Source organism: Echinops telfairi, unplaced genomic scaffold (assembly GCF_000313985.2).
Source record: "Echinops telfairi isolate 266 unplaced genomic scaffold, ASM31398v2 ScPeMD7_7468;HRSCAF=8506_0, whole genome shotgun sequence".
Taxonomy (NCBI): domain Eukaryota; kingdom Metazoa; phylum Chordata; class Mammalia; order Afrosoricida; family Tenrecidae; genus Echinops; species Echinops telfairi.
In genome coordinates, this window is record NW_022111369.1 from 23,285,079 (window position 1) to 23,296,695 (window position 11,617).

Consider the following 11,617-nt stretch of genomic DNA (forward strand, 5'->3'; position numbering starts at 1 on the left):
TTGTTTTGTGGAAACTGTTTGAAAGAGTCTTTGAGAAGAGCAAAAAGCACCCTTGACCACCTACCCATTTTGCTGTTTACTGTCACCCTGGGATCCTCTTCTCTGTCCCTCTGCTAGCTCCTGAGCAGTCTCGGCACACACGCTGGTGACTGTGGGCTGCCGTGGGACATTAACTGCAGTTTTAGCAGCGTTCAGTGCAGGTGAACGCTGGTGAGCACTAAGATTGTCATTAACATGCAGTCCAGATGCAGTGAATGGGAGAGGAGTGACAGCAGCCACAGGTGGAGGGGAAGCATGTGATGAAGTGGTCACATGGGCTGAGGTGAAGGCAGACGATGGTGATGGAATGGATGTGACTTTTGGAGAAGACACAGAACCAAAGGGCCGTGGTGCCTTATTGTAGGCCATGTTGGATGTGGAAGTGACTTTGGACACAGCAGGAGATGTAATGGGCACAGGTTTAACTACTTCTTTAGGTTCTCCCTATGTAAAATAAAAATAAACACAAACAACACACCAAATACATGCAAAATATATTTACTGAAAAGAACATGTAGCTGACTTTAAGACAAACACAATCATGTTAGCAGCTCCCAAATCATGTTAGCAGCTCCAAATTCACATTTCCAGCTAAAAACATCGTTTACATAGCATAACATGCATGCTAACTGATCTCAAGGTGTGTAACACAGATGGACACACTAAGTGTATATGCATTTAAAAAAATAAAATGAAGAGAGTTTTCAAGTATTTAGGAAATAGAGCAGAAGAAATAGAAAAAATATAGGTCATCACAGTTGTTCAATTTAGACATATTCCAAAGGGGGGTAGGGGGAATGTTTAAATATGCCAAAATAAACAAAACATTGCAAACCGTTTAAACTTTTAAAAAATATGTAGAGTTTTAATTATAATTCCAACTCTCAAACATGTCTAATTATTCTCTAGAAGGCAATTACTTGACTTATGCAGGCGCTGCAGAATATTTCTGACTCTTCAATTGAAAAATGAGGAACATAAGATAATTATGTTCAATACAAAAATGTGTCCATCTAATGTACAGATTATCTTGAATAAAGAAAAAATGAAAAACTCATTGATAAACAAACAAAATAAAATTAACCCTTTCCCTCTTCGGTAATCTACTCAATTGTCCCTCTGGAAAGTTCTGAGATATGAATCACAGATGGATTAAAGTCTTAAATTTTCACTTCCAAAATAAATACTTAATAGTTACATGAGGAGAAAAAAGTAAATTCAACATTTTTGCACTGCCATCAGCTAAAATAAAATGGAAAGCAGCAAGAATGGTCAATTACTTCTAAAATTAATAGATGTCATGTTAACAAATTCCTATTCCAAATCAAGTCTACGGTTTTAAAAAAAAGTTAACCATTCATGACATTCAAGAATAAATCTCTACTTTATTATTCCAAAGGAAAAAAATCATATTTTTAGAAAGCCTACAATGGTGCCATCTATATTTACTTTAAAAAAAAGTTGCACATTAATCTCGTGGAAGTAACAAGGCTAATGGAGAAAAATAATGGCTTACTGTTTAAGCAAATCAACGTTACTCAACAGAAAGACAATAAAGTAAAATTGGAAGGAACACTTCAAAAAGTAAAACCAGATATATAGGAATAATGACAGGAAATTTGGGGAACATTGTAAAAAAAAACTGTCAATAAACTGATGTAAAAATACTCTGAAAATGTATTAAGTATTTAATATTAATAAAATAATGTGAAAGACCTGTTGAGCCACAGTTTCAGTAACCACTTTAACTTAAGGAGGCTTCAAAAACTTCATGGATCATGGAATTAAAAAATAGATTTTTTTTCACGAATTTTTTGAAGCCCCTCACACATACAGAAAAACTATTATGTGAATGTAAGATATGTGGGCATATGTATAATGTACTGGCTCAGAAATTAAAGGCACTCTAATCTGGGAGGTTAGAGATATACCTTTTGAACAGGAACTGGCTCAGGCTTCGGTGTAGCAGATGCTCTGAAGAAAAAAAAAATACACAAATGTTTACAAATTCATAAATTTCTTAAAATAGAATTTTTACTATTATATTCCTTAGCATATTAAATCAGAATTTATAGTTTCACAATTCATATGTTTTGACTATTTATAATCTACTTCTTAGTCTCTGCAAGTCAAATGCCTTCAGACTTCACCTTGCAAAACCAAACTCACCGCCTCCCAGTCCATTCTCACCTATAGTGACCTGTGGGTTTCTGAAATTGTAACTCTATAAAAATAGAAAGTCCCATGTTCACCCTCACAGCAGCTGGTAGTTTCAAACTGCTGAGTTGGTAATTAGCAACCCACTGTAAACCACTGGGCCAGAAAGCCTTGTCTTTCTTCCGCTAAGTACCCTTAGGTACTAGTAATTCATTAGCAATTGCTGGGTCTCTACACACCCAAATGAACAAAAGCAAACATTCATCCTGCTTGCTACTTCACCCAAATTAAATCCTTAATCTGAGGCTGTTCCCTACTTAATGTTCAGAGTATAATACAAAATTTTATGGTTCTTTATTTTTTCCCTGCTTTAACTTTTATTATTTTAAGCTTAATTTATTCCCGAGCCATGAGTTTTTGCTTCTTCAGTTTCTTCTGGGAAATCTTTTTCTTCTGTGCAACCTCCTCTTCTGGTTCAGGAACAATGTGTTCCTTTTCAGTCAGGATCATCTCAATGTGGCAGGGGGAGCTTATGTGTGGACTGATCAGACCATAAGCTCTATAAGTCTGGCCGCGCATTCACCTGGATGTGCTCAATGATCAGAGAAGCCACATCTAAACCCTAAGTTCAGCATGACTTTGTGCATTTTTAAGCATGTAAAGTAAAAATTCAGCGCTCTTTTTGGGCCACCGACCTTGGGTCCAACCCCACCTTTTGGCCTGGGCACTCCTACCAACGCTACCATTGTGCTACCGTTGTAACGTCCGAAGGGCACACACTGCTTCTGCAGAGTGACATCTGTCAAGTACTTGGTGGCTTTCTGGATATGCATGCCTTTGATGGCTTGGGCAGTTTCACGGGTGTTCTTGAAATGAACCCAGAGGTTCGACTCTCTTGCTTTTCAGGATTTTGTAGGGTTTTCTGGGTCAAGTGAGTAGTGAACCATTTTGGCAGGTCACCTCAGGCCGCTAGAATTAAGAGGAAAAATGGTGGGTTCTGGGAGAATTCATGGTCACTCCAATTTTATGGTTCTCAAATAATTCCTCAAAAAACTAATTCAAATCTCTATCTTCAATTGTATTTTCCCAATATCCTACTATTCATGAACAAATGTTTATGAAAATATCAAATAAATTCTGGTGAAATTGCGTCACTTTATTTCATATTTATATTCTGAAATGCTTATGCAAATTAACGCGTTTGCTCTGGTAAATCAAATTAATACATTTTTGTCCCTTAGTGGGTGATACTGCCCCTTGTGGGGCACTGGGAAGATGCAGATGGGGGTGGGTAGGGTGCGTTTGCAAAAAACATACATTTTATACTGGCTTGTGGGCTACAGGACAAACGTTTTAATTGCCAAAGGGGTGCTGAGTAAAAAAAATTTTTTTCCTGAAAAGGGGCACTGGGCTAAATAAGTTTGGGGATTTAGGCTCTAAATTCTTCCATTAGGCTTTAATTTCAAGGAAGATAAAGATCATGTCTTAATTTGCTTTTATCTTTTTTTGTTAGCAGTGACTGGCATGTAATAGGTTATTAGTAATGATTCCGAGAAAGAACAAGGCTAAAATTCATACACTCAAGTTGAAGGTTGCTATATTTAAATTACTTATGTATACTTACTACTAATCCTTTGGTTAACACAGACAGTAAAAAATCTTGGTTTGGAGCCATCATTTCATATAGTCCTTATAATAACCAAAGTGAAAGCTACAATAATCCATTTTACAGTTGAGAAATTTCAGAGCTGAAATGAGTAAATTGTCTAAGATGGGGCTAAAAATTATACTTCTTAAATATTGAATTGCTTGTACTCAAGGAAAGTGCAACTTACAATAACTGGGAAAGCCTCTAATGATTTTAAAGTTATTTACCAAATATCAATGTGTCTGTTATGTTTAATGACTACTCTTTAATACAAGCCTGAGAGTAAGATATCAAGTGCAGACTCAAGAAGTGAAAGTCTAGTAGGTAAATACTATGTAATAACAATTCTAAGTTACAAACCATGGAATCATTTTACTTATACAGACAACACATCACAAACAGAAGAAACTAGCACAAGATACTAGGTCTCTACGAGCATAACCTAGCAATGAACTCCAATCAACAATTTTAACAACATCTGAATTTTCCAATAACAACTAAGTTGGTTAGTTAGGACAAGCACTGACTGAACAAGTGGCTAACTTAGCAGAGTCCACAATGCTCCATTCAGTTACTGCAATACAGAATTACATTCTGTGCAGTTGCATAACTTTCCATGCTTACTCTTACGTAGATAATTTCACTTTTGGCTTACAGGGTTATTATAACAAACAAAGGAAACATGTCCAAGTACAGAACAGTGGAATCTACCTTTCATTGAAATTTCACAATAGGATGTAATCACAAAGGAGCTACTTATTAAAACTGCCCATGATATTACTGAAAGTTTGTCAGAATCAGGAACATCACATCTTCTTTAGTCCCAAATCCCATTACCTCTCTACTTGTCTCATCAATGCAATGGGATTGTACCAGTAAAATCCAGGCATGATGCCTTGACCTACCTTTGTCAGATAAGATAATGGGGGCATTCAGTGAATCTACAGTTGTCACTCAAGACATGATAAAGATGGTGGGGTAAGAGTACAGTGTTTTTTTTTATTTTGTTTCAAGGTCCATGGGGTGCTCTTTTAGTAACATAAAAATAATTTGTAAAATAAAAGAGCATGCTATATAATAGTACTAAATTTTCAAACTCAGATTAAAATAAGTATATCCTGTATCTATGAGTACAAATTCCTTGGGTTTTTCTTGGTGTTGGTACTTAAAAGATTATAGAAGTTTTTGTAAAAACAGATTGGTTCATTTTCATTATTTTTTAACCCAAGCTTATTCTTCTGAAAAAGCTTAGAATAATCAGGAGTCTTAACATATTATAACTAACATACAAAAACTACAACAGTACTCCTGGAAATTTTATATTAAAAATAAAAATTAATCTGGAATTTGAGCATTGCCCTGCTGACCATACAGTTTCACAAGCGTGATGACATGAACTTAAAAGAGAGAAAAGAGGAGTAATATATTCCCCAAACTCAAGAGTAGATTCCACTACACATTAAATAGATGAGCGTAATTTTGGCGGGGGGCGGGAATCTGACAGGCTTGTAATTAAATTTCAAATAGTACAGTTGAAACCAGATACAATAAAAATTAGTTCTATTGGTTTAAATATTTAAGTACCATGTGAGTCATAGAAACTTTGAAACTGAAAGGTTCGTTAGAGTTACTTTATTACAAGTTAATCAGTAGGTTGATCTGGCCTCTATTATCTGAATATTTCCAGAAGCTCACAATTTAAATCATGTAAGTTTGAAAATTAATATTAAAATAGTCTTTGAGTATATCATTTTGTTTCCTAGAGTAAACAGAAGTCAAATAAAATGTTAACATTAAAAGTATTTGAACGTTTTAAGGCATACAATGTAAACTAATTGTAAAAGATCTTAATGTCATAAGTCTTATATTAAAGTATAATAACTATTAAGTATTGTGACTCAGGAAAATTTTGAATACATGGCAAATGAATGCTATAGAATGAATAGCAAACATGAGTTAATTTTTAAAACTTTACCAAATATCAAAGAATGACAGAAGAAAAATATATACCTCATTTCCTTTCATATGTGTAAGATGTTTTAAAATGGCAATACACAATGCTTCAGAATAAACTATACATTTTAAAATATGATTAGGCATGGATTCATTTTTTAAAACCTTCAAAATGCTCATGCTCTCATTAAAATAATCAACTTCTGAGGATCTACCATAAGAAAATAACCTGAAATATGGAAACAGCGCTATATATACATAAAGATAATTTGTTCACTATGATACAATTTATAGTAATGAAAACTTAGGAACTTGTAAAAGATACAAGAATGAGAAAGTGATTAACTATTTCATATATAATTAAAATCATTCTTAGAATTTTGAATAAACCACTGCCACTGAGATTCTGACTCACAGTGACCCTATAAGACAGAGTAGAACTGCCACCTTTGGGTCTCTAAAAGTGTACATCTTTACAGAATATCACAGCCTCATTTTTCTTTGGCGTATTGGCTGGTGGGTTTGAACTTCTGATCTTGCAGTTAATAATCCAATGCTTACCCATTGATCCCACCACAGCAAGATAAAAGGTTTTTTGGTGTCACATGGAAAAAGGAAGATACAAAACAACACATCCAACATGACCAATATATGGAAAGAGTAGAAAGAAACACATCTGTATTTTAATGGGGAAGTCTTTTTAAATAACACTTATTCTTTCTCTTTTGAGCTATGTTTTCCACATTACATAAAATGTAATTGCACCATTTTAAAAATAATGGATATTTCTCAAAGACTGTCTTAAGGAAAATTCCTTTCAAGAAAGAGATCTGCTGTCAAAAATATCTGGAAAACAGAGTCAAATAAGGTGCTAAACCGCAGAGCCTCATTTCCTAAAGAAAATGCTATGGATTATTGCATTCACTCATTTGAAGGTGATTTTTTCCCCTTATGAAACAAAGAAACATTTAAAGAAACTCTGTGAACTCTGATTAATGGTTACTTAAGACTCCTACAAAAACTCACAAATAAAAATTTGCAAGTTAGTTACAAGTTATTCCAATCCAGAAAAAAAAAATTAGAATTTTTAAAATTCTTGAAATTATCTGTAAACAGAATGATTCATCTTATCAAATTAGTCTTCCTTGAACTTCGCAGATAACAAAATAACCAGGCTATGAGCAAAATTTAACAATGTTCAATGAGTAAAGTGCTATTTCCCTCATCAAACTATAATATGTATTTTCTAGGGAGAAAATCCTAGTATAGGAAAAGAAATATTCCCTGTAATAAAAATATTTCGTTCTTTTCTTTATAAATATAAATTGATGATCCGTTCCTTTATCTTAAAAGTGCCAGACTACATGAAAACAAACATTTAACAGGATATTTAACTAAATAAACCATTTTTAAAAACAGGTACAGGAAGGCATCCCTCTTGACCAGCAGAGGTTGATCTTTGCTGAGGAGAACCGGAAGGTGGATGCACCCTGTCTGACTACAACATCCAGAAGGAATCGACCCTGCACCTGGTCCTGCACTTGAGAGGAGGTGTCGAAGCTGTGCCTCCTTTTATGTTTTCAACAAACTTCATTGCCCTTTCCTTTGAATAAAGTTGTTGCATTCCCCCCGCCTCCCTCAAAATCTCAGGTACAAATAAAAAGTATCCTACATAATTTTCTTCAGAAGCACACGGGAATAATATATCTCCTTTTCAACTGCAGTGACCGTCACGAGTCACGTTTTGTGCAGTCTGAGTATCAAACCAGCAGAGATCCTAATAATGGCTTAGTGCCAGGAGCTCAACAATTTGCTTATTGTTCTCTGGTTCCTCAATGTGAAGCCATGGTATTTAAGTCATGGTGGTGAGCTACCAGTTCCTTAGCCCAGTACTATCCTCAGCTCACAAAATTCAAAGAACAAAGCAGGCAGTGAGGCTAGAGAGTTGATTGCTTTGGTTAAGAGTGATATCCAAATTAAAAATCTCTGATGGATTCCAACCAGTTTCTGAACTTGTAGCTTAAGCATTTAAAGGGTTTCTAGGTAACAAAGACTGTATTAGAAACCAGAGTTGTAATGCCTTGGTGAGAATGGAGGACAGGAAAATAATGCTGTAAATTTAACAAGAGTTTTAGCAAAAATTAAATTTAAAGAAATCAAGCAAAACTTCATCCTATGAGCACCCAATGGTGTTATAAATTACATATTTAGCTAATTAATGCACTTTTTCTGAGACTGCTCTATAAAATACCTATTTGAACAACATTGCCACTGAATGCTCACATTAGTGTTTAAGAATGAGTATTTAGGCAACACAATTAGACTGGATATAACTGTTTGCACTTCTTATTCATTATGTCTTGGTGACTCCAACCATATCTAACATAATTAACTCATAAACAATCAGAGAGAAAGGAAAAGGATTTTGGGTTCTTCCTCTATGAGATAAGCTTTATCTAAGTTTCCCACAGCATGGCCATCTTTGGGCCCACTGACCTCAGGACCCATAAACACTAGGGTACATCATTAATCACTTTAATTGCAAAGTTGTCAATGTGTAATAACAAAGCAACTCCAGAAGGAAAAAACGTGAGCATTCAAGTGTGCAGAGAGGGATGTTTCTTTCAATAGTTTCTCCATACGTTATTGTCTTCCCAGACAGTCTCTTCTTAAAAACTCAGTCCTTAAACATTTTAATCACTTATGGTGATATATCACCATTTTGGCTTTTCCCTTAATGATTTAAGACCATGTAAATACAGGTTTTTATTTTTCCTAAAAGCAAAAGCACAGAAGTTTCTATAAGCGTGTCTTCTTGCCCATAAGACTGGCGATCATATCTATGCATGTGCACTCATACACATATTATCTCTTATACATAAATCTTTTTAATCTTATGTTATGAATTAATTAAAGTACATTTTTTCATCCTACAGCAAGATGCAACTGTAAGGTATGCAGAATTTTTTGAAGCTTGTGAAATAGTAGGAAAGCTAACAGAAGCAAAAAAATGGCTCTAGCCCACTTGTGTACCTGAGGCCCTTGGTCCTTAAATTGGATGTGGCTCTGATACATCCATAATGAGTAGTTGCTACTTGATGGTTAGCTTTTCTTAAGAAAAGTTGCGGGCCTGATAGCGGAGTGACTAAGTGTAGGTTTCTGACCCAAAGTAGGCAGTTCAAATCCACAAACCACTCCTTGGGAAAAAGATGTGGCAGTTGGGTTCCCTAAGAAATAGCTTACAGCTCTGGGAACCCCTATGTGGCAGTTCTGCCCCAATCTTATAGGGTCATTCTGAGTTGGAATTAACTAGACAGCAACGGCTTTGTTTCTTTTGCCTTAGGTGAAATTGGGAGTCTTGTCATGCTGGAAATGGTTAACTTACTCACCTGCTAAGCGAAAGGCTATAGTTTCAAGTCAACTCAGAGGGGCCTCAGAAGAAAGGCCTGGTGATCTCCTTTCAGTAAATCGTCCATTGAAAACACTAAGGAGAAGTTTTACTCTGGCGCTTATGGGATTGCCATAAATCAAGAGTCAAATCAATGGCAACTAACTGTCTTTTAGGTAAGGTTGAGTGCTTCTGTTGTAATATCCCTTCTTAGGAGACTATACCAGTTGAGTGAAGTTTGGGAAGAAATGTTCATCAATTGGTTATAAGATTGATTATGAAAAAAGGAACAAAAGGGCTTCTAGTGAGCCTCTCCTACTTAATATGCTTGCTCGTTTTCAAGTAAAAAAAGTGAGGGTAAGGGAGAGAATTAGTCTAAACATGATAAAATACTTCCCTTTATACAGATAATGAAAGCATCAATGCCAACATTATAGTTACCCATACTTAAAGCTCAACATTGAATTAAGAACCTTGTAAGTATTGACTAAGTTCCTAAAATAAAGCTTGCTATTGTTGTTGTTAGGTGCCATCAAGTCAGTTCTGACTCACACCAACCCTATGGACAACAGAATTAAACAATACAGTCCAGTCCTGCCTGATCCTCCCACCCTTTCACCTTCTCAAGCATGATGTCCTTCTCCAGGGGTTAGTCTCTCCTGATAACATGTCCATACTTGACATGAAGTCTCAGAATTCTTGTCTCTAAAAAGCATTCTAGCTGTACTCCTTTCAAGACAGATCTGTTTATTCTTTGGTAGTTTCAATACTCTTCACCAACACCAAAGTTCAAATGCATCAATTTTTCTTTGGTCTTCATTATTCCACATTCAACTTTCATATGCATTTCCCATTCCTCAAAGTAACATACTTACTTTTTAATCTGCTTGTATGGGAGATTTACCCAATGCAATGCATCATTTGATCTCCTGACTGTTGCTTCCATGAGCATTGATTGTGGATCCACAATCAATGAAATATTTTACTTCAATTGTTTCTATATTTATCATGCTGTTACCTACTGGTCTAGTGTAAGTTGAGTCATAATCCATACAGAAGGCTGTAATCCTCCTCTTTCAAGTACTCTTCATTTTCAGCAAGCAAGGTTGTGTCATCTGCATATTGAAGGTTGTTAACAAGTCTTCCTCCAACCCTGATGCTGCATTCTGCTTCGTATAATCCAGTTTTTCTGATTATTTGTTCAGCAAACAGACTGAATAAGTGTGGTGAGAGAATACAATCTTGATGCACACCTTTCCTGATTTTAAATCACTCACTATTCCCTTATTAGAGGGTGGCAGTCATTACACATTGGGCTGCCAACCGAAAAGTCAGCAGTTCAAAACTACCAGTGGTTCTACAAGAGAAAGATGGAGCTTTCTATTCCCATAAACAGTTGCAGTATCAGTAACTCAGTGTCCTCTAGTATGAGTCAGAATCAAGTTGATGGCAGTGAGTTTGGTTTACTGAGTTTGAGTATACCCTTGTTCTGTTCACAAACTATTTCTTGATCCATAGGCAGGTTTCTCATGAGCACAATGAAGTCTTTTAGAATTTGCATTTTTTATTAAGTTTTTTTTCTCATAGTTTGACATGGTCCACACAGTCAAATGCCTTGGCACACTCAATGAACTACCGTGTATACTCGAGTATAAGCCAACCTGAATATCAGCCGAGGCACCTAATTTTAGCACAAAAACTGCATTAAAAATGTGCTGAAAAACTTGGCTTCTACACGAGTATATACAGTAAGTAAACATCTTCTGGTATTCTTTGCTTTCAACCACGATCCATGTGACACCAGCAATGATATCCCTTGTTTCGATGTCCTCTTCTGAATCTACCCTGAATTTCTGGCAGCTCCCTGTCAATGTAACTGTTGGGTGATCTTCATAAAAATTTTACATGCGTGTGGTATCAATAATATTGCTCCATAATTTGTACATTGCTAGGTCGCCTTTTTTTGGAATGGGTACAAATATGGATTCAGTCAGGTGGCCAAGTAGCTGTCTTCCAAATTTACTGGCATGGACAAGTGAATGCTTCTGGTGCTTCATCAGCTTGTTGAAACATTTCAATTGGTCTTCCATCAGTTTCTCGGGCCTTGTTTTTGGCTAATCCTTTCAGTATAGTATAAGTTTCTTCCTTGCTCATATACCACCTCCTGAAATTTGAATGTCACTGAATTCTGTTTGTTACAGCAACTCTGTATTCTTTCTATCATCTTTTGATGCTTCCTGCACTATTCAATATTTTGCCAATAGAATCATTCAATCTTGCAACTCGAGGCTTAAACTTTTCTTAGGTTCTTTCAGGTTAAGACATGATGAGCATGTTCTTCCCTTTTGGTTTCCAAAGTCTAGGTCTTTGCACATGTCATTATATTTCGCCTTCCATTCTCCAGCTGCCCTTTGAAATTTTCTTTTTTTTTT

The 11,617-nt window shown here is 35.7% G+C and overlaps 1 protein-coding gene across 1 annotated transcript in view; it reads right to left on the reverse strand.

Annotated features, from left to right (window-relative positions):
• The window catches only part of PDLIM5 (PDZ and LIM domain 5), a 223,385-nt gene that overhangs the window by 100,309 nt on the left and 111,459 nt on the right, over positions 1-11,617 (reverse strand). Inside the window, exons 4-5 of the mRNA XM_045284331.1 lie at positions 1,971-2,013; positions 65-156 (exon numbers count right to left, since the gene is read on the reverse strand). Coding sequence (XP_045140266.1) covers positions 65-156; positions 1,971-2,013 — 135 coding nt within the window. The remainder of the gene's footprint in view (positions 1-64; positions 157-1,970; positions 2,014-11,617) is intronic.